Source organism: Megachile rotundata, chromosome 2, assembly GCF_050947335.1.
Source record: "Megachile rotundata isolate GNS110a chromosome 2, iyMegRotu1, whole genome shotgun sequence".
Taxonomy (NCBI): domain Eukaryota; kingdom Metazoa; phylum Arthropoda; class Insecta; order Hymenoptera; family Megachilidae; genus Megachile; species Megachile rotundata.
In genome coordinates, this window is record NC_134984.1 from 7,262,797 (window position 1) to 7,286,757 (window position 23,961).

Here is a 23,961-nt window from a genome sequence, read left to right on the forward strand (position 1 = left end):
CGACGCGTCAGAGATTCGACGCGTCAGAGATTCGACGCGTCAGAGATTCGACGCGTTAGAGATTCGACGCGTTAGAGATTCGACGCGTGGAGTCATGGCGCGTGTAATTACAATGCGTAGAGATACGACGCGTGACTCAATAGCTTTTTATGTATGCTAATAAATAATGTTGACTGTTCGTGTAATATTGTCCAATATGATACGGTTTAGTGTCGCGCGACGCGTCAGCAGGAGGTGCGCGTGCGAAATCTTCATGATAAAAATCTAACGAATTACAGGATATATATATATATATGTATACCAGTGCATTTGTAATAAAATTCTCTTCACTTTTTGTCATAATGCAAATTTGAATAAATCATAAAATGAGGTTATGAAAAATTTGGTTGTTGTAAACAAATAGCATTTTACACAATTCGTTAGTATCCTGTTATTATACGCAAAAAACTATACAACTTTCGTATTAGAAGTTTTAACGTATGGTTTTAGAGATAGCCAAAGCGGGTCGAAACTTTAAGGGGCCGTTTCACCCCTTAAACCCGCGTTTTAGCCGATAAAAAAAATGTCTCTTATTTTTGCCTGCTTATCAAACGTACGAAGTTTCATAAAAGTCGGAAGGGGATCCTTCCGTGCCTTTCCTTGTAAGTATTCTTTAAAACCTACATTATTATTAGAGAAACATTCTTCTTTAGAATACGGGCAAGGGCTAAATTTTGTTTTGCAGCACGTTTGTTTGTATAATTCAATATTATTCGGTAACTATAGATCAAAACGAACGATTTTTTGTACTGGAATTTATTAGGTGTCTTTGTTTGGTTCTCAAATTGTTCAGATACATAATTTGTATAGATATAAAAAAATACCTAATTTTACTATAATAGTAGTAATGGTTAGAAGAAATACTCTTATCGAGAAAATGTTTCAAATTACAGTTCACATTTGTAAGTGATTTCGAAAATTGCTGAAGGAAAAGGTAATAGAAAATGTAATCGTGTCAAAGAAGAGATGATCATTGGATGGTCAGAATGGTCAATATTAACAAAAACGACTGTCTTATACTTATAAGACATCCATTATGTTACCAAATATGAGGGGACACGTTACTATCGAGAGTGAAATTGACATGAACTTTTTCACGAATAATGTAAAAGTCTATAACATAGGAATGTTATGCACAGTAAAGAGTTCATAGACAATTACAATTTACTTGATATATTTTTAATTGAAATGCAGATGTGGATATAAGTTCGGTATTCTATGTTTCGAATCTGCGTTAGTAGGTGGATGAAAATCTTGACTTCAATTTACGCAATGTTACATTCAGTAGACATCGTCGAATACTTATGTTTTTTGATTTGTAAATAAAAAGGACGCAATGACGAAATACTAAGCAACTATATGTTCGTGATCAATTTTTATATTTAAATACTTGTGTAAGGTTCATGCAAAAATAAAATAACTTCTCACAGTTTTTATTTAACTATTACAGTAGGTAAATATACAAACAAAAATCCGTACTCCGTTTATCGACACGCTCGCTGACTTTATTAGTTTCTTTCGTTCGCACGCTCGCTTCTTCTAAATTTGCTAACTTCGACTGTTCGATTGTCCTCGCTCACATTCTTCACTCTGTTTACATACATATTATTGTCCTACCAGAAGTTCTCCTACCACCTATCTTATTTAGTACGATTTCAGTACCGTATAAATCTTACACATGTATTATTGTTATAAAATAATATATTTTAACAAAATATACAATATATTATAACGAAAATATAATATATTATTGCAACATTATAATAAAAATATCTGTTTCATTCGATTGGATAAAACTATTGTATAGCTTTGATAAAGTTATACATAATTTTATCCGCTGTAATTAGTATGTACATTAGTAGTCGAAATTAGTCGACTTCATTTTTTCGTTAATCCCGCATTCCTAATGTTTTTAATTTTAATGGATGTTTTTTTTTAATGTTGCAGTTGTGAAAGTAGAGTCCACACCCTGGGTGTTTTAAAAGAATTGATGAACGGAACAGGACAGTTTTGTGAGGGAGGATCATTCCCAAGACACCATGAAGCAGCGAGTCTTACTGGCTCTTGTCAATTTAATCACTTCGTACGCATCTTTTCTGTAAGTAATAACTTTCTGTTTTAGATAGTAATTGTTATATGAAAGCGAAAAATGTACAAATATACTCTAAACATAGCTATATTATAGTACTTTATGTAAGTGGACAAAATTATGGAGACCAAATTGAGGATTCATTCAGAAAGTTTAGGTATACCCGGTGTAGAAAACATTCGGAGCAACAGAACGTAATGGACCGTGTAGCGTGTGATCATCAATTGATTTCCAAAATGTGTACCGTAGGAAAAATGATTCAGGCCTCCTTTATTTAATCTGTACAAAGTTTTTAACACAATTTAACAGAATCCTTATTTATAAATCTAAACAATCTTTAACACTATTTTAAACTTTTAAACACTAACAACCACTTTTTTTAAAACTTTTATCTATCTAAAACTTATAACTATCTTTTTGTTCCGTTTCTCTTTTCAAGGATGAACGTCCGCTCGCTCTTGCAACATCGGTAACTTTTATACAAATAGTTCAATAACATTTATTACCGACGTTCGGTCACTGACTCACGTCTGTTTTTGCTATTGTAACGACCCTGGCACTAAGCTCAGGTGTTTACAGCGCTTATGAAGCGAAAAGCGCGGCTTTTGCCTATTAACCCCTTAACGCACAGTTTTTTTTTAAGAAATCGAACAGAAAAGTCCATTTTTATATACTGCGCTTTTGTTCTATGGAAAAAGGCTATATTTTATTCTTGAATAAATAAGTGTTATAGCTTACAATCCCATGTAAATGATAAATATCAATAAAACGAAAAACGCCGCTCGAATTATCTCGAGTGTGCACAGTTTACCCTGTTTAGCGCGCTCGAATTAACTCGAGCGTACAAGTTAAGGGGTTAAGCGACTCGTTTTTACTATAACTAATTCTAAAAGAATGTGGGATCGTAGTGGCGTGTGGCTAAAGAGTGAAAATTATTATTATCTTATTACACTTTATTGAGTACCAAATATATATATTAGTTCGATTAATAGAAATACGCTTTGATTTATTATTAATTAGTTTTTCACAAGTTTTCCTGTTAAATCGGAGTTCTAACGAGTTTTGATGCGCGAATTATAAGTATTTCATTAGAAGAAATAATTAATTACAAACAATACATAAAATAATAAATAAAAATACAATGCAATTTATAATGGGTTTGTAGCGTACCGATGCTTCGTCTCGAAATATGGTGTACCGATACATTGTTAGAATATTGGCGTATCGAGATGCTTTGTATCTGCTGGGTTTTTTCCGTGACCGTTATTAGCAACGGTCATACGACGTGCTTTTGAGGATAGGAATTTTCCCAAAATCGTTACACAGGGCGATTCGCTTTTGTTTTATGGGGGTATGTATGGCAACGAGCGTGGGCCTCGTGGCATTACGAATCGCGACTTTTCACCGAGCACACGCGCAGCGAAGATATACGTTAATTAATAAATTGTTATTTGTTCTTGTTAAATAATTGACAAAGCTTTATTTTACCTCATCAAAACCTAAAGGTTAATAATTACTAATATATATAATACAGATATTTAAATGATATTTTTTTTAAATTTGGTTTCGAAGTATATTTGGCATCTCTTTCTAACTAACGCGCGCGCCATCGATCGGTGATCTACTCTAACAGTGTTGCACGCGTGAGCTACCCCATAGTACAGTAAATATTCGATATGTTCACAAATGATCTGTACGATATGTGCACCAAAGTTATCCCCACCACTGGGGGGAAGACCCCTTCAGACGCCAAGAAGCTCGATCGCCGAGAAATGTATATACAAATGTACATATACAAATATAAAACTTTTTTATTTTTGATTTTCCCGAGATCCAACTTTTACCAAGAGATTCTTAGAAGACCAAACACGACATAATTTGGGCTATATTTACTGGTTTAATTGACGATAAAAGTTTCTCACGTCGAAGAGGATAGCGAGTCAAAAAGAAATAGACGCTACGATCGTGGCAGTCGGCGAAGATAAAAATTCTGTTCGATTGTTTGCAATACTTGAGCATTGCTAATTTTTTTATTTTTCATCCATTTCTTTATATAAATTTCTCCATCATATTCGCGACATTTTTCTGATTAAAATGAGACCAAACACGACGTAATTTGAGTTATATTTACTTGCAATATCTTATTAGAGTAGAATCATCGATGTACGCGTAACATTTGAAATTACAAGCAAATATGTCCCGAAGTATATCGTGTTTGGTCTCATTTTAATGAGAAAAATGTCACAAATATGATGGAAAAAGTTAAAAAAAAAAAAAATCAAAAATAAAAAAGTTTTGTTCTTACCTTAGGAGTGTCCTTCTGGTAGGTCACTGTTTGTTTACGTTCAGTCTTCTTTGCTCGAAATGTAGGAACTGTACGATATCTGCACCAGTTCAGACCCGAGAATGGTGCATATATCGAATATTTACTGTATTACGGCGCGAATTTTTATGGTGCAGTCTGCAATAAAATAGAAAAGAAAGATTTACGGTTTAGGATGTTTCTTATTTATCAACAGGGTTGATTTGATGTTTCCGGGGACATTACGTCTTCCTCCTGGGACGAGTCTCTTGTCCTCGAGAGACATACGTTGTAGCGTTGGATTACGCATTTGCAGCAACCGTATGTCCCTTGACCATTCCGTGGGGATGTCGCTTCTTCTCCAAATAGCCAGAGGATTTTCTAAGCCTTTCGTCGAGCGTCGGTTTTACTCAATTGCTTGTATTGTTCCTATGGTGGTTTTGGTACGTCGATCTCTTTGAGCGTCCACGGTTTTTGTGCTTGCGCATTATTTTCGGGGGTCTCCTGCGTTTTCTTATTTTTGGGACAATGAGTCTTTGTTATGTAAATGTGTTTTTATATCTATTATTTTGTGTACTTGTTCAGTCAGCTTCTGCATTTTGGTTTTAAATTTTCGTAAAAATACTTTCTTGCCAGCACGGCGCGCCATCTTTCTGTTTGTTAACATGGCCGCTTATTGCTACGATTTGTTGCGTTTCCCTTAAAGTGGCGGTTATCCAGTATGGCGGGATTTATTACTATGTATTACTATGTTTTAGAGGTTAATTATAAATGTTTATTAAAAAAAATGTAAAGAATATATACAGCGTGTTCGGCTACTGGTCGGCATAATTTTAGGAGGTGGTAGGTGGGGTGACTCTGAACAACTTTTTCCTTTACCAAAATGCTGGTTGAAGCTTAGTTTTTGAATTATTAATGAAAAACACTGACCAATGAGAGCGCGAGAATAGCGCGCACTCAGATGCGAGAGCGACAGATGCAAGCGTGACGGTTTGACCCTGGTCATGAACAAACAAATCGCGCGACATCGGTAACGTAATTACCACCGTCGTTAATGCGTCAGCCAGTAAGTAGTTACAAAATTTACTAAGTATACATTTATTAACGGAACTAAGTGTATCGATCAAACGAAAATGAAAATGAATATCAAGAGCAGCTTTTTTTAAATTATTGAAAATAAAAAATGGCTTTTTGTTTAACGATATAAAATCAAAAAATACTCGGACGCTTACCTCGGAAATGAATGTACGATGCGAGAATCTTTAATTAATTCTTAAACACATCGTCGTATGACAAGACACCCGTTTACTCGCTAAAATCCACAAGAGCATATCGATACCCGCTCTATGGGATTGTCAAGTAAAAAGGGTGACTGTCATTGTTTTCCGCAATAAGAATATTTACGGATGAGGAATCCGCACTAAACAAACACACAATCACACACGCACCACGATTGTCCCGTCCGCAGTACTGTGTCACACACACCGCGATTGTCCCGTCCTCAGTGTCCACAAAGTTCGCGCCACGCCAATTTATTTTTTTAAAAAGTAAATTAAATTTTAAATACACACGCACTACACCGATTGATTTTTTTAAAAAAACACATGAAATTTTAAAGCACCATAAACAAACACACGCACCACGATTGTCCCGTCCGCAGTGTCTATGTGTCACACACCGCGATTGTCCCGTCCGCAGTGTCCAAAAAGTTCGCACCATACCAATTTATTTTTTCAAAAACTAAATGAAATGTTCAACCCCCATAAACATACACACACGCACCACGATTGTCCCGGCCGCAGTGTCCACAGAACACATAATTCACAAAAAACGTATTCACAACAAATGGTCAAAATGTCCACCATTCTCTTCTAAGCATAATTGCACTCTTAGAAGTAGATTTTGTCGCACTTTTTCAAAGTCCGTCATAACGTTTTTTACTATTCCCGCGGAAAACTCGATTCGCTGTCCTAATTCTTCTATTGAATTCACGGGGGTTGAATATGTAGTGGTTTTCATGTGTCCCCAGAAATGAAAATCCATTGGGTTTAAATCTGGGGACCGTGCAGGCCATGGTATAGGTGCTCCTCTTCCTATCCATCTGTTCTGGAAGTATGTTGCTAAATGTTCACGCACACTAATTGTTGAGTGCGGAGGTGCGCCGTCTTTTGCAGGTACCACATATTTTTTATTTCTAACGGTGCATCTTCTAGTAGTGCAGGCAATCTATTTTTTAAAAAGTCCAGGTATCCTTCACCTGTCAATCTGTTGGGCAGAACAATGGGACCAATCAGGTCGTCACACAAAATGCCTGCCCAAATATTCAATGAAAATTGCCGTTGTGTATTAATGGCTAACGTCGCGTGCGGATTCTCCTCATTCCAGACATGGCTATTATGGAAATTAAATATTCCATGTCTGTTAAAGCTCGCCTCATCCGTAAATAATATTCGTGAAAGGAAGGATTCATAAGTCCGTATTTTCTCTTCCATTCACGAACAAAAGTTTCTTCTTCTTTCGTAGTCACCCTCTTCTAATGCCTGCACTCGTTGGTAGTGGTATGGGTGCAGCTCATTATCCTTCAAAATTTGCCACACGGTGCTGTTGCTGACACCCTCTTCGGCTGCAATCCGTCGTGTACCTGTTGTCGGTTCGTCGGCAATACGACGCATTACCCTTTCTTCTAACTCGAGATTTTGCTGTAATCGTCCTCTGCTTCTTGTGGGTGTCGTCGTGCCAGTCGTTCGTAATCTTTGGTGAACTCGTAAAAATGTTTTCCGATCTGGCAGACGTTTATTGGGGAAGCGCTCTGCATAAATTTGGCGGGCGCGAACGGTGTTTCTTTTTGCTTCCTCATAGCACAAATGAATTTCTGCTAATTCTTCATTTGTGAATTCCATTTTCTGCTTCCTTTTCCTTTTTTCTTTCTTGTTTCTCTTCCTGCACTAATACACTCACAGACCACACACAAAATCACAGGCACACAAAATAATCACAAATACACAAAAAAAAAAAAAAAGAAATTCAATCATACACGCAGTCCAAAAAATTAAAAAAAAGTTACTTTTTACGCGCACACTATCGCGTAACACGAGAAATGAAAAAAAAAGATAAATAAAATGAAATAAATAAAGAGTGAAGAATAAAGAATAAATATACTGATGAAATAAAATGAGCAAAATATTATATTAAATTATATTGAGTGTCTCTTTCGATCGTCGACAATCAACTGACGATTTCTACAGAATTCTAAAAGCAAAAAACAGTAAACAATTGACAATTATTGATCTTTAAATGGCGTTGAAATCGTAGCTCTAATACATGTTTGTATAATGATGGAGTCGCTGGGCGACCGAACGTAAACAATAACATATCGGTAGGACAATCCTAATGCAAGAGTAAAACTTTTTGACTTTTTCATTATATTTGTATGTAACTTTCATTAATATATTTGTAACATTTTCCTGATTAAAATGATACTAAACACGATGTAATTCGGAACATATTAATTTTTAATTTCAAAATATTACGATTACATTGAGCACCTTACTTGAATAAGTTATTTGAAGTAAATATGACTCGAATTACGTCACGTTTGGTCTTATTTTAACCCTTTCGGTACGAGCGCTCTTTCCGCTGCGTTATTTCCGCTGTACGAGATGAACCGACGAAAACGCGCACATAGCATACATATGATCAGTCTTCCTTTGTGTGAAAGCCTTCCTAACCTTATATATAATCTATGCTTAATAAAACAATGCTTTTGACAAGTATTGCTCGTAACTTTAATATATACATATATATATGATCAGAAGGGCACCGGATTTATCCGACGCTTGGCCACACAGGTCATCAGAAGGGCGCCGGATATATCCGGCACCCGTACCGAAAGGGTTAATCAGAAAAATGTAAAAAATTCACTAGTTAAAGGTTGATAATGAAACCATCAAATTAAAAATATTTTGTACTTGCATTGGTATTGCCTCGCCGCTATTACATTGTAGTACTTCGACTTACGTCTTTTTCCTCGTTTACTGCAGACGGCACATTTTCGAACCTGATTTTTTTGACGCCTCATTTAAGTATATAGACGGAAAATGTCTTTCAGTAACTCTTTCAAGATTATTATTATTTCGTGCAATTGAACATCTCGTACCTAATTTTTGTTCCCCATGTATTTGCAATAATTGTCATAACAGTTAAATGAAATTTGGTAGAAGGTAATTTTGTCGCAGTTGCTGATTGGAGTAAACAATATGCATTCCTCACAACCATGTCTAGCACATGGAAAAAGTATTTTTTATACCATTTTAAACTTGTAAGAATACATTCAAATGATTTTAAAACCATATAAATTTTGTCAACAGTTCCCATATTAGCATTATAATCAGCAATGCAGGTCGGTTTTTGTATTGACAATCCAGTACGATAATTATCTGTAGTAGTATGCCAAATAAAATTTTCGATATAATTCATGACGACGAGAACACGATAAATTTTCCAGTTTCGTATTTTTGTACATAAAACTCAGCAAAACAGCCTTTCCTAAACTGTTCGTAACTGCATCAAATGCTTGAAAATGAATTTTTATACAGATGAACTAAATGTTTATGTTCATGCGCCAAAGTACTTGTACTACTTATACTTTACAATAATGATGACCATCGATAAGGTGTTACGGATAGAACTAGTCGAACGAGGCATTTCAGAGCATAAAATGAGAATTTAAATATATACGGATGATTTAACGAATTTAGCGGGGTTTTTGGGGGCGACTGGTCCAGGCAACAGGCATGGCGAGCCCTACGTGCACGGGGAAACCTGTGGTCGTATTCGTCGAGCATCATGAGTGTTTCGGCATGAAAAACATCACCGTATCACCGGGGGTAACCAATCCGCCCGGGAGTGGTGGTGTTCACCAAAACACCGAGGGCCACTCCGCTCGGGAGAGGTGAGAGCCCGGGTGGGGGCGAGCTTGCTTGCCCCGCGCTCCGGTTGGCTGTCTGCGGGGTCGGTCGCACTCGAAGACGATAGATAATTAATTTTTCTAAGAAATGTACACGTGCGTGGTGCACGTGTCAAAAGTGGCATGTGGCACATGCTCTGAAATTCCGAGGAAAATGCCAATTAATAAGTATTTGATCCACCGCGAAATGCCGGCGAACCCAGGTGCGTACTTCGGCAGAAAAGAAAGGCACTCCTCGGCGACGTCTCCTGATGCGTAATTTTCGAGAAACGAGGACAAAGGCGCGGACCGCTCCGTTTGATGGCGGATACCGGCAAGTGCCGGCGGGACGTCGGTATCGGCGCGCGGCGTAGCGGCACGAAGGCTCGGCCGCAAAGGGCGGCGGCATCGCGAGGTTCGGCGGTCCGCGCGTAGAGGGATGGTCGCGAAACTAAGGTCGCCGGAGGGCACGTGGCAGATTTCGGAGAAATCGGCGTGGTTGTCAGGATACGTCGCAGGGGAGTGAAACGTAAAATGAGCGAGGGCACCGGGTCCCGCACGTCACTTTTATATTTGGCCATTGCGCGTTTCACTTCGTATTTGTCATTGTGAACTTCATATTTTATCATTGTGTGCAAAGTCTTTTATTGATTGAACAAACCTTTCGTTACTTGATTATAATACATCCATTGATATCGTAAATTGTCAAATTGCTTTCGTCTGTCACTCGCTACAGGACTTAATTATAATACGTTGTTATACGATAACCGAAATAAATTTGTGCGTTTTTCACCGTAGAGAAATTGAATTGTTCTGATACATACGGAAAACAATAAATTACTAATGAATTTTACAGAGAAAGACATAGTGAAATAGAACGTTAGAATTACAAAGTTCTGATTAATATTATTCCAGTTATACGTATTCACTTGATTTTGTTATGCGTTGCACTTCTTAATTATTATTATTAATGTGTCAGGTAATTATAATCGTTCATGAATAATCATAAGAAATAAAACTGATAAATTATTCGTAAAAACTGAAGAATCCCATAAAAAGCGTAAGACAGCTGCGACAAGTGGTATATCACACGAATATACCTCATATTATGAATTCGATAACATACCTGATTAGAAATATTGCAATAACTACTTGTAGCTATGGATAATGAATTTAACAAAATTGAAAACATATGATAACATTTGTTACATATAAAAATACTACAATAAAATTTTACCCGTTTTAGTGTGTGTAGTGTTTTTAATATTTTTTTATAAACAAGAAAAATGTTTCCTCAGCGAAGGTCTTACGTATAACAAATGAATGTGCACTTTTGTGGTCTCCAGTTGCACTGCTCAATAAAAGAAGCTGGAGAAATATCAAAAGGAATCACTTGCATTGAAGTTGCAAACAGAACCAGCTAAATATCTAATGAACGTGCACGTTTATGCACATGCACATCTAGTAATGCATCAAAGAATATAGGGGATGTATACAGAGTGAAATCTGTAATGCCCATTGCCCGCCTTTCCTGTTTCAATGTGGCAAGTTAAGAAATCATCGTCAGAAAAATATGTGCTTATCAAGTCAACCTAACCTTAAATTAGTTTCTTATTTAATGTTATACAGTATTGCCTTAAAATAAGCAACACGCTCGGACCCGGCCAATTGCTTATTTCGAAGAAGGTATGCTATTCGGCATACTTTTTTTTTTTGAATCGCTATGTGTAGAGTGAGAAAGCAATACAGGGTGTCTCGTAATTAGTGTTACTCCTTGAAAGGGGTGGTAGAGGACTTCATTCTGAACAATATTTTCTTTCGCAAAATTAGGGGTTGAAGCTTCGTTTTTGAATTATTAAGGGAAAATGCGGACCAATCAGAGCGCGGGAATTTCGCACGTCGAGAAGCGGGAGCGACAGCTTTGAATCTAGCGGCTGAGCGCGAACGCGATAAAGAACTTTTTGTTTTGGAACAGTCTACACGTCTAATTAGAAATCTTTACATCGAAACTCAGTTAAATGACGAATAGAATAATTAAAGGTCGTGTTCATTTACTCATTCCTCATAAAGCAGGTGCGGGAATTAGTTGTGCGTAATTAATACAAATTATGCAAATGAAATTTATTGAATATTGCCATTCATTATCGATGAAGAATGTGAAATTAAATATTGAAAATTTTTTATTTTACTTCTAACAACAATATTAGTCAATGAATTTATTCATTTTAATGAAAAATAATTATTCAGTTCGCAAAAAGAGTTTCAATTTAATATCTAATAAATGTATTAACCGGTCTACTTTACATTCATAGGAAATTTATTAAAATAGCACTCACCCATTGTTTGAAAATAATCCTGTTTGAAAATAATCCTTCAATGAAAGCGTTGGGGGTTCTGAGTCGTCCCGCTGATCATGACCTGCCGTAACATCGGCACCGTATACCACAGCTGACAGCACTCACTGCACTGAGGTCACTGCACTGACTTCAGTTCACAACACGATCATTTTCACTGTCATTTTTCAGCAAATCTTTGCAGCTGCTTTCTTCACGCTGCGGTTCGCGTTTGTAAAGCGAGAATTCACTCACGGTTCCCGAGTCAGTCTATCGAAACAACCCATTTTTTAATAAACGATAGACATTATCCGCGTTATATCGCGTTTGGTCTCATTTTAATCGGGAAAATGTTACCAATATGTTTAAAAGATTTTATAACACGCTTCTACCTAAACGGTGAAGCAGTACTACTTTCGCGATCATTCTGGTAAGAAACGCGAAATACAACTACCGAACAGAATATTCAGGCGTTTTTCTAAAACAGTTGAACGTTCTTGACGCGGCGACGAGTCGTGCTATTGCGAACGTTTCTGGAAAAATACTACACAACTGAATATCTACGACACGATATTACCGATGTGTTGTTATGGTTCGTTCTTATTTGGCTCCGAAAGGGGCCGATTATTATGGTTAGTTCCTTATGATTTGGCACTGATAAGGGCCGATTACTGTTTGATTTCTTATGATTTGACTCTGAAAAGGACCGATTCCTATTCGACTTCGTATCATTTGGCCCTGAAAAGGGCCGATTATTTAACATTTTATTTTGTGAACCATTTTGTTCCTTTGATTAAATACTGAGTGGCCCCGAAAGGGGCCGATCACTGCCGGAAATCGATGTTTACAGAGTGGGTTCAAAATGTTTTCCGCCCACTGAAACGCATGCCCGCATTCTTTTTTGTACGTTGTCCTAAACTCGGCGGAGCATGTCAGGTGTAATACATGCCACCGCGCCGTGTATTCGGGCTATCGCTTCTTCTGGCGAAGAAACCTCCACACGGTACACCTTCTTCTAAAATAATGAAAATAAAATCTAAACTTAGAATACTTAATTTACAAATATGTAACAATAATGATTAGCAATTATACCTTCAAGTATCCTCTGAAGAAGAAATCGAGTGGGTTTAAGTCGGGGGATCTGGAGGGCCACGCAACTGTTCCTCCGCGGCCAATCCACCTGTCTTGGAAGGCTTCGTCTAAGTACGACCTGGCATCAGCGGCATAATGGGCAAGCGTACCATCATGTTGCAAGAACATGTTTCTCTAAATCGCTAATGGAATTTCTTCCAAAAGAGTTGGAAGAACATGTTCCACAAAAATTTCATATGAAGGGTCGTCCAATCTGTTTGGCAGAATGTACAGCCAAACAACAAAATCCCCGTAAATGCCAGCTCGGACGTTGAATGACCAGCGTACTTGCGCAGCGCGTGGGCGAATCGCAATCGGATTCTGCACGTCCCACACATGCGAATTGTGGGCATTAAAGCACCCTTCTCTTCTGAAGAGAGCTTTCGTCTGTCCACAAAACGCATGAGAACAACGACGGATTTCGCTCGATTTCCCCAAAATCCAGCTTGCAAACTCCACTTGGCGAATAAAATCTTCTGGCTTCAAATCTTGCACCTGTACATACTTGTGCAGGTGCATGTCGTTTTCCTGAAGTGTCCGGTGTACCGCGGAGCGATTCTTGCTGAAAGAAAAAATAGACATCTATTAATAAATGTTTTTATATCTTAATAAAATATTTCAATATTTTTCGCATTACTTACCCTAATCGTCGGCTGCAATCACGAATGCTCAATGTTCCGTCGTCTTCAAACTGTTCGAACACCTCGTCTGTTCGTACCGTAGGAATCCGATACGAACGTCCTGTATCAAATCGTATAGGATGGTACGAGCCGGTCGAATACAATCTATTCGCTAATCTGCGAAAACAGTTCGCAATGGGAAGATTTGCATTACGATACTGTTCCGCGTAGCGTTCGGCGGCAAGCACCGCGTCCCCGTTACATTGGCTGTACAAAAATATATTAAAGCATTCCGCGTTCGTGCGCTCGTAAGACATTGTGAAAAACGTGTTCACTTTCTGACAGATCTCGAAAAAATGATCGTTGGTATAACATAGCATTTGTAGGATATTTCTGTAACGATCGTCAGTTTGGCGATATTCAATTGTGTAGTATTTTTCCAGAAATGTTCGTTATAAAGATGACATACAAACACAAACAACCGCTAAATACGTCAGTTTGGATTAGCAACTGCAGTATAGTAACGTTATTCTGATGGTGCAAATTTATAATAGTTGTGTGAAGTGACATTATCTGATAAATATGTAATAAAATTCTTCTAAGGTCGGAAGAAAAAGACATCTAAGTGTTGTATCATCCCCGTTGTATTAGCAGGAGTGCTTTTGCGCTTTTTCTGTGTCGCCCAAACAGTGCAAACGCTCTAGGCTGCGAAGCCAATAACCGCGACGTCCTCGGCTTCCGGCGACGTGCGACTTTGCGGTTACCATTTTAGGTAAAAGGAAAAAAATGAGACTGTTAGTAAAAGAACGAACTTCAATTTCAGTCGAATATTTGGATGCAGATATCATTAAAATGTACAAATGTGCTTCTCAAACCACAATGTATTTAAACCTTTTTTTCTTGCTAAACAAATTAATCTAGATCTAATAGCACTGTTTGTGGTACTGCATACTACGCAACGCCGCAAATTTTATTGTACATACCTTTTACACATGCAATAAAATATTTAGATTATATTTTTATATTACTTAAAAATGCTGATGTCTGTACTTATGCTCAGAAAGATGTCAGAACAACACGGAATTGAAAAAATGACAACTTACCCCATGTCTTATAGAGCAGAAAACAGCGTAATAGTACTCCTTGGCATTTTCAATCTGATAATAGGACAAGTGCTATCGCGCCGCTTGTCACTTTTGGATGGGAAAACAGCGAAGACACGTGGCACTCAAACGATTAATTCCAACGAATTATACAGGGGTTAATAAAGTATTCAGTATTTGTGAATTTTGTTCACTCCAAGAATCCAACAATAGAACACTTTCATTGTTAGTTGATGGCAAGAGAATTTTTTTGAATTATTTTTTAATTAAGTTTGTCATTAATTAACCTGATTTAAAGTGAGTTTTCACGAGTAAATAAATTGTTCTTTCTAATCGGGCACAATAGACCGTCTTTTTCTTGAGGTACAATTATAGTAGTAGAAATCACAGGTTGGACTGTGTAACGGAGTCACCGAATTCAAAGATAGCGTTAGTGCTTCAATTTGTAATTCTCCTATAAATAACGGAGCGTGCCTGATATGAATCTTCAAATTAAATTCAGATTGATCAGTATTAAATACATTACATTTCCCTACCTCTGAAATAAGTCTGTTTACTTTATTAACGAATTCTGTAGCTTGTTCTTTAAGTTTAACCTGATTCAGTACAGATTTTTACGTTATAAATTCATTTACTTTCATCGCACAATCTTGTATTTTGTTTTAAAAGTGTGAATCCATTTCGATGGTGCTGTGAATGAATTATCGAATATTGAAAAGTCGTCTGGAGCTACTAATAAAGCGCGTCTACAAATATCAGTATCATGAATCGTTATTGACATTTTAAGTGCTTCTTCAAATTGAGATATAACATATTCAGAAATTTTTTTCAATTTATTATTCATAGTTCCAATTTTTTTCAAGTTAACCTATTGACTGCCAGGTACGAGATATCTCGTAGTGTTTTTTTTTTTTCAATAAAAATTACTGTAAATGCTATTACAATATTATATCAGTAACATAATATAATTATATTTTGTAAAATTTCATGTATTCTTCAAAATAAAACCTTGGCACCCAGGGCAAGACGCTCTAAGTATGTCTGGCAGTCAATGGGTTAACGCGTTGACTGCCGTGCGGGTCATCGGTGAACAGCATTCGACTTGACCACAGCACCGTGGGGGCCACCAGTGACCGGTGACGCGACTAATAGTAAAAATATATAAATGGAGTAAATATTGATACTGATCAAATTTTAAATAATACCATTGTTACATGATTATTTTTAAATAATAAGTCAGTCTGACTTCAGTAATTTTTACATGTTTTTTTAATTTAAAGTAGATAGGTGTTAATATATTAGTAAATTATTAGATTTAAAATCTTTTCTGACGAAAAAGAAGTTATTTTTCCTTCAGCATATGCGACTTTGTTGCTTTGTATTTTTGTAACGGGAGACAAGAACAATTTTCGAATACAAGTATCAAACAAATTCGATTCATTTGATTTAAGTTGATAACAAATAATTGGCTTATCCCCTCTTTGTAAATAGTTCATAATTCGCTTTTATTCTTGATTATATCACTCGTTATTTAATTTAACTTTGATGTAGCGGTGTTCTGTTAGCAATTATACGGTCACGATGGAAACATGCTTGTTCACAATCACGCTCAACTGTCAAGCTCGAAGCTGTCGCTGTCGCGTTCGGGCGCACACTATTTTCACACTCTGATTGAGCAGAGTTTTTCGTTAATAATTAAAAAACTAACCCTCCGTCAACATTTTTGTAAAGAATACACTTTTACAGTATCACTTCAGCTACCACTTCCTGAAACTATGCCCAGTAGTAGCCGAACACCCTGTATATGCAAGGTGCCCCAGTTTTATCCAGCCAAACTTTGCCAGCGTGTTCTACATGCAAAAGTAAGAAAAAAGGGGTTTATGAACATATATTTTTAAATGTTCTAATAAGGAGTTATAACTAATAATACAAAATTCTAACGAACTGGCATTTCGTCGACATAGCGTACGTAATAACAGACGTGATTTTGAAATGTTAATTCGGTAATAAAACGTTAATAAACAATGTGGATATCAACTAGCAGACCGAGTAGACATAAGAGTTTATATAAACAAAAATAGCGATATTTGTAATATGTTCGTACGCTGTGTCAGTTCATTATTAATTTGTATTATTAGTTGTAACTCCTCAATAAAAACTTCAAAAGCATATGTTCATGTAACATTTCTTCTTATTTTTGCTTGTAGAACACGCTGGTGAAGTTTGGTTGGAAAGAACTGGGACACCCTGTATATATATTGAATTTTAGTATAAAAGAATAATACGCAGTAGCACATGTTAGTCGTATGGTGACATTGTATGAAATGTTTGAGGCACGATCACAAATTTAAACAAAAGAAAGGAATAAAAAATGTGCGCTCTTGCCACTGATTTAGTGAACACTAAATAGTTGCTACTTGAGAACTAAGTTCTCTCTTCTTCGGATACGATATATTTAACATTGTACTGGTGTTGATCTAGCGCTTCTTGTAAAAGTCGTATATTTTTTGTATTCATTGCGGACAATGATACCAAAGGATTTCCTTTTCCATCAGCTAATCTACGACGCTACAGATCGTCCCCATTCGACTGCGCGGCGGCTACATAAACAAAAGACTGACTGTGGCGCAGAGAATTCACGTTTTAATCTCCTTGATTTTAAAATCTTATTAAATACTCATGGTATAGAAGTGGGTGCATAACAGAAAAACCGTTGAAATTTTATAATCTCTCGTTGCTTTCTGTTCCAAAAATTATGAAACATCTTGCAGACTTCGCAATGCGTGTGCAGTATGAGATATGCTTGGTGCAAACAATTTTTGTGTATAATACATTTCTTTATCGAATACCAGATATACAAAACTTTCAAAAACTGGTTTAATCCTCATGTCAGTCGTTTATAATGCAAAAGTAGTAATAAAAAAATAAAAACATGCAAAAAAGATACAATAAGAACTATAAAAAAAGAAAATATGTGACCAATGTTTTCATAGAAACTTTTTGCGTACAATGAATTCTGTCGCTGGATTTTTTAAAATTTCATTTTGTAGTTAAATTGTTCAAACAATTCTGTTATAAACAATACATATTTTTAACGTACTTATAACCCACTTCAAAATTTCTTTAAGTTAATAAACTGTGAATTCATGTGGCTGCATGGTTTCTTCTTTAAACACACAAATTATACAATTTATACCACAATTGTCCAATACTCACTACACTACAATTTAACTGCCTACACGTTTTTAACGCTTTAATGCGGTTTACTTTTTCCCATTAATAGTTCATCTACTTCGCTCACTCTATCCCGGACGATGCTCCAAAATTTATAGGAATTTTATTAATAAAATTAACAAGAGCATTAAGCATTAGTTAAATCAAGAGCATTAGTTGAATAAAATTAATGCAACATTTCATACGTTGGGATTTAAATCCCTGGATCGCATCGGCTCTCTTTCTGTTGTTCTCTTTTAGTCTCTGTCCTTTTCTTTGTTCGACAAACTACGAGGATGAGCTATGAGGATCGAATTATAATTCTGGTACTTCTGAATTGTCCCCTTTTGATTCCGAGCTAGGCAATGTGTGAAACACTACTGTATTTCCTAAAGAGGCAGTCTAAAAAGTTGTCGAAATGAAGTACCTCACAAAGAAATGCCATATAGGACATCATATATGTGGACATATTGTTTTTCGTCCACAAAGGCAACACGTCATTTAAATTACGATGTGAAGTTTTGCGTTGTAACATTTAGTAATGTCGCTGAAAGTATGCACTATAATTGCTAAGAAGAACAAGTAAATAACTACGGTGTCTTAATCTTCTATCGCCAAACTTAATTAGTATATTCTAATTCTATAAGTAAAGTAAAAATGTTTTATCAACATAGAATTTCAATACTTGATTAAAGTATTTTGTTATATAAAATGCCAATAAATTGCTTTCTTGTTCGATATCATATAGTATGTGTTCCAATTTCGTCCGTTCACTAGCATAATCTATAAATAAAAATAAGAAATGTTTATATGAACAAAGGCTCTTGAATGAGTTACTAAAAGTTATTAAAGAAATATGAATGTCTATAATTATTCGTATTTAGTATTGAAAGAAAAAAATTGTCTATTAGTATATTCCTCATCATCTTTCAATAACATTATTTCAGTAGCATTTAACATTAAACCTCCCAGCATATAATGTGTTCTTCATTTGAAATTAAAAATGAAGTTAAAAATTAAATAAACAAACGATGAAACATATTTATGTTTATGTTTCATAATGTACTACACACATTTATTCCTCATCTTGATGAAAATCAATCCTGATTTCAAGAAAAATACCTTGTAACAAAATATGTACCTTATAATAAGAAATTTGTAGAGTGGTCATTCGACCGGTTTGGTAGTTTTTGTGTCAAGGGCCTTTGTTTATATGACACTTTTTACCATTTTTATTTATGGAATATGCTGATAACATAAATTTGCAAAACTTGTATTCTGTAGATTTCAGTACTTCACAAAGTTTACATCTGCGGAATTATTCAGTTATTACATTAGCTTCAGATGCAAAAACGAATCGGGTTGAGAAACATTGTTTAAGTAATAAAATGAAGCTATAGTCAGGTTACCACGAAGCTGATTGTCAGTTTCGACTGTTTTGTTCTACAAGACCGAATAATAAATACGTTACAGTTTGAGCGACCGATTTTTTCTAAGCACTTCAACGTTTTTCCGCTTTCAGTTTGGCATTCAAACGATATCGACATCCTCAAAACAAGGTATATATATTTCAAATCTAACAACGCATTACTTTTTATATCCATTTCCAATAATAACCGACAGAAAATATGCTGACAGTTCGAATAGCATGAGAATTCTGCTGTACACAACACCAGGATTGTCTGCAAGAATTTGTACAGAGATGTTCTCAACTGACTAGAAAAGTTCTCGGATCTCAATTTGATCGAACATATTTGACCAGAAATCGTTCAAAGATGAATTTCTGAACAAGCGAAAACACGAGCATTTTTGATACAATATGCAAAGAATATCATAGAAAAACTTTCGCTGAAACTGCAATATTTCTTCTCAAGTTCCTGCATTTCTAATCGTTTTGATCCATATGTGGAACGAAGCTTATCTGGTAGGTTATTAAGTTTGGAACGTTCGCGGATCAGATAAAAAAGCATAGCTTAACAGCCAAACCTTGCTTTAGGAAGACGTGGTGAAATGACAAACCTGTGTTATGAAAATTATCATGTCAGACAATGATGACATTATTGTAGACGTTATTGAACTATATTTCATGCGAATTACACTTTAATTGTACACTTAATAACACCTTTAATTTAACACTCACATATAACAAGACTGGACTATTCACGCACGCTTAAATTGATACGAATATAATTTGGGAGTGTTTTAATACTATCGGTTTACGGTACTTTAATTTACTCGAGGCTCCATTGTCTTCTAACCGGCGAGAGATTGACAATCACCTGATTTCCGAAAAGGCAGTTAAAGACTTTGTGACGTCAGGACCCAACCACCTGTCGCTAAGCCAGCATACCGTGCCAATAACAAGATTAACGGCAATACAAACTGTAATGAGAAGGCAGGGGAAAACATTGCCGTTAGTCTTTAAATCCGTCCAGAACACGGGGATAAGAAATATTTATTTTGAACTTGAGGTGAATTCAGGGCCGCCTGCGCTCGCCGCATAGAGGTGAAAGACGGCGAAAACATGGACAAAAGTGGAAAAATGAAAATCGCAATTCTTGAAAGACATTTAATAGAACTAGTTTATAAGGAATCTGTACATAATGCTCTCACACTTTAAATGATTTTATTATTACCATTTCGAAGATATGAGTCTTCAAAGTTGCACACTTTTTAAAGTCAATTTTTCCGGTCAAAGTTTAACATAATGTTCACTATTTTTTAAATATTATGTTCATCCAGTATTATTAGCTTTTCATATGATACTTTAGTATTATAATTATGTAAGTCGCACAAAAAAAATGTTTATTTTTAACACTGATATGGAAAAAGATGTAAACCATAAATATATTTATGGTGATCTTCACCTCGGTTCATCTACCAAGTAGGCTTAAATGAAAGCTAGAAGCTTCCTGAACAAGGATCTGTAACAATATCTTGCGGTAATCCGCGATTTTCTGAGTTATTCACATTTTTGTTCACACGCGCGCCTTATTATCATACGCGACAACAGCGGTTTCGAACGTTTTTCAAATATGTCGCCGCTGAACTTTGCAAAAGGTCTTGTTTTGTAGGTAAGATTTCAAAATAAATATCCATATATATATTACATATTAGGTATTTAAATTTTGTACGAAGATTTAAAAAATAGAAATTTATTTACAATTTTTGATATCAAAAAATTAATTCGTCAAAGAAAAAAAATATTATTATGATAGTTCAAACATTCAAGATTAAAATGAAAAAGGATTGAACTAATTTCGATAAATAGTTTCCAAGATAAAAATTCACACGTACAAGTTAACTAACCGTATTAGTTATTTAACAAATCAAAATTCGATTTTCGACACAAATAATAAATTTGTAATATTAATACAATCATCTTATCAAAAAACATTTGAATAATTTCAGAATTATCGAAGATATTAGTTTTGTCCACGTTTTCGCCCTTTTTCGTCACTGTCCGCCGGCTCCAATGCGGAACACGAAAAATTGTCTTCGAAGAAATGGAAATGTATTTTTTTTACTGACATTTTCATTTTACTACCACGATTTAAAAAAAAGAAAGATTAGTGAAAAAACAACGACAAATGGGTGAGGGTGGTGTAATGATCTGGGCTGGAATTTAAACGGAATGGATACAAAGGCAAAACAAATGTACAGTTTCTTGAAGAAAAAATAAATTCTCAAAAATATATAAATTTAATCTCAAAACAAAGTAATGAACACGCACTACGAATTACCACTGATAAATTTATTTTTTAACATGGCAGTGCTGCAATTCTCCGAATTAAAGTCGAAGAACAATTTTTTCAAAGAAAAACGTATCGGTTTTACCGTTGTCCGCGCGCTCCCTGGACCTGAATATTATTGAAAATTATTGGGGAGAACTAGCACGTGCTGTATATAAGAATGGGAAACAGTATCACAATATTAAACAATTAAAAAAAGCTATTAAGATAGATTGGGATAATTTGCCACAAAATACAATTAAAATGTTATACAAATCCTTACCAAAGCGGGTACTCGAAGTAATAGAAAATGAAGGCGGATTATTATTATTATCTTATCATTATTAACTTTGTATTAATTGCAATGTAACATTCTTTTTTATGAAAATATATGTATAAATTCTGTGAATGTGCTATCATTTCGCCGGCACTATTTGTATATTTCTTCTGCTTGCTCAAAAACCTAGCAAGGTCAACCATATTTACTAAGAAGTTCCTTCTCTCTGTCATGTAACAATTAGAATGGTATATATTACATTAAAAAATTCTAAGTAGTTTTCAAGAAATTAATGATAGCACACATGTGCTATCTTTTTGTCCAAGGGTGTATATAACGTTGAGTGCCACGATCGCATTGGGTTTGCAACACATGAAACATAATTATGATGCGTATGTCTTAATACCAACATAACCACTTAAAACTTCTAAGCTAAAAGTACGGTTCAGTTTAAAACTCGGCAGGCTTTTTTTTCTTATAAAATTCTTAATATTGCCATCGTCTTAGTGCTGTAGAATGGGTAGAGCCTGCAAGGAGAAGAAAGTGCTAACAAATGTTGCTTTCAGAGTCATTAAAAATTTAATGAGAGAACAAATAAACCTAAGAAACGTTATGTTACCATTACTTCCATATCATCACCACATTAAATCATTATTTTTTTGTCCTTTTTAAACAAAAAACAATAATTTTGCATGTAATTATTTTAACTAAAACTTAATAAAACAACACATTCAATTGAGAAAAATGTACATGTCCCTACTTTTATTTCGTTACAAAATTATCAAATGTTTAATCAGATTTACTTATACCGAAATCAATTCTTTCAAAAGAGAACTTCGTTTTGCTTTAGTTCACTAATATACGATCCTTTATAAACTGTATTAAATTTCTACATATTCGATTCATATTTTTTATTCTTTTAAAAGCAAAAATGGGATAAATTTTAAATTTGATCTACTGCCTTTTTTTTATATTTAATACACAGTATCGGGATACTTTCCTTTCTATAGATTTTTAAAATGCAGGAATTATTTTAGGGATACATAATGTTGGACTTTCGTTTAACTTTCTTATTATTTTCTCATCGATATCGCAATTGTTGTAACTGTGTGTTACAGACAGTATACGATTGTCTTAATAATAATTTTTTTTTATGTAAGGGTTTTACGTCGCATCAACGTCGAGGTCTTATAAAAAGGGTTGTGGTGAAGACGCCTCGGACCCAGTTAATTCTCGAACGTGGACTAACGAGGAACCTTTGTCAGAGTTTAGTTAGAGTCTTTCACGTTGAATTAAAACTAAGTCACTTTTGAGCAAGATCGGGTTAGAGTCCCCTTCGAGCAACATTGATAACCATACAGTACGTATAGTTTACTGTTAGGCATTTTTTCTAAAGTACTTTCGGGTCCCCGTTTCGCTTGTTTTTCGTTAAAACTAGGCAGGATTAGATTCTCGCTTTGTCGGAGTCGAAACATTTTAAACTCAAGTAAAATCAAGTCAAGAACATTTCTTGTAAAAAATCACCTTAACCGACAAATACACATAATCATTTGTAATTCCGGTTTTGGGAAAAGAATATATTTTCAACTTTTATTTTTAAACTTAATTTTTGCCTTTGTCAATTTATAACCAAAGTCCTAACAAACCCACCAGTCGGTATATCTTAGCCGCTCGAGGTATACTGGCATATCTTTGTTACGAGCACAACTACTAACATTTCCTGTGACACCCGGCGTTAGCCATACGTCGGCTAGTTCACATATCATTTTCCTGGGGCACTCGGCGTTAGCCATACGTCGGTACATCCCCGCGTCTTGACCAATCCTGTGACCCCCGGCGTTAGCCATACGTCGGCTAGTTCACGATAACCAACCTCCTGGGGCACCCGGCGTTAGCCATACGTCGGCTCATCCCCGCGTCTATTTTCCTTTGGCGCTCAGATTAAGTAACAAACCTGAGTTAGCCTAGTAACACTACCTTGACCAAAATACAGCCCCCAGCCACGCGGCTGTGACCCCTCCGGCTCGTAACACATAAATGAGACGTGCATCTGCCATCAAGACACCACTGATTTCCTTTTAAAATCTGCGGAGGTTCGGAAGACGAATAATGAACAACATCCGTGACGAAATTTTCAACTTCTGTCTTATTTACTTTTTCTGCTTCTTGCGTCTTCCT

The 23,961-nt window shown here is 35.7% G+C and overlaps 2 protein-coding genes across 16 annotated transcripts in view; one reads left to right on the forward strand and one right to left on the reverse strand.

Annotated features, from left to right (window-relative positions):
• Grd (GABA-gated ion channel) overlaps window positions 1-23,961 on the forward strand; it is a 292,539-nt gene that overhangs the window by 117,029 nt on the left and 151,549 nt on the right. For 9 of the 15 annotated variants that reach the window (XM_076529173.1, XM_076529182.1, XM_076529184.1 and 6 more), the window contains one exon: window positions 1,987-2,137. In XM_076529173.1, the coding sequence (XP_076385288.1) occupies window positions 2,079-2,137 (59 nt within the window). In that variant the 5' untranslated portion in view covers window positions 1,987-2,078. Of the gene's footprint in view, window positions 1-25; window positions 642-1,548; window positions 1,687-1,765; window positions 1,886-1,986; window positions 2,138-23,961 lie in introns of those variants that run through there. The other 6 variants (XM_076529178.1, XM_076529186.1, XM_076529177.1 and 3 more) reach the window with 6 other exon arrangements.
• LOC143265878 (uncharacterized) lies at window positions 11,961-20,156 on the reverse strand. Its single transcript, XM_076540333.1, has 3 exons — window positions 13,481-20,156; window positions 12,801-13,401; window positions 11,961-12,723 (listed from the first exon to the last, which is right to left on the reverse strand). Exons 2-3 carry the CDS (start codon window positions 12,966-12,968, stop codon window positions 12,622-12,624), a joined length of 270 nt encoding a protein of 89 aa, XP_076396448.1. The 5' UTR covers window positions 12,969-13,401; window positions 13,481-20,156; the 3' UTR covers window positions 11,961-12,621.

Bases quoted from the DNA above. Each gene is read 5' to 3' on its own strand.
- LOC143265878 (XM_076540333.1), bottom strand. From the start codon at position 12,968: ATGTTCTTGCAACATGATGGTACGCTTGCCCATTATGCCGCTGATGCC. The intron at 12,724-12,800 runs GTATAATTGCTA...TCATTATTTTAG, and splicing joins TCTTCAGAGGATACTTGAAG to AAGAAGGTGTACCGTGTGGA.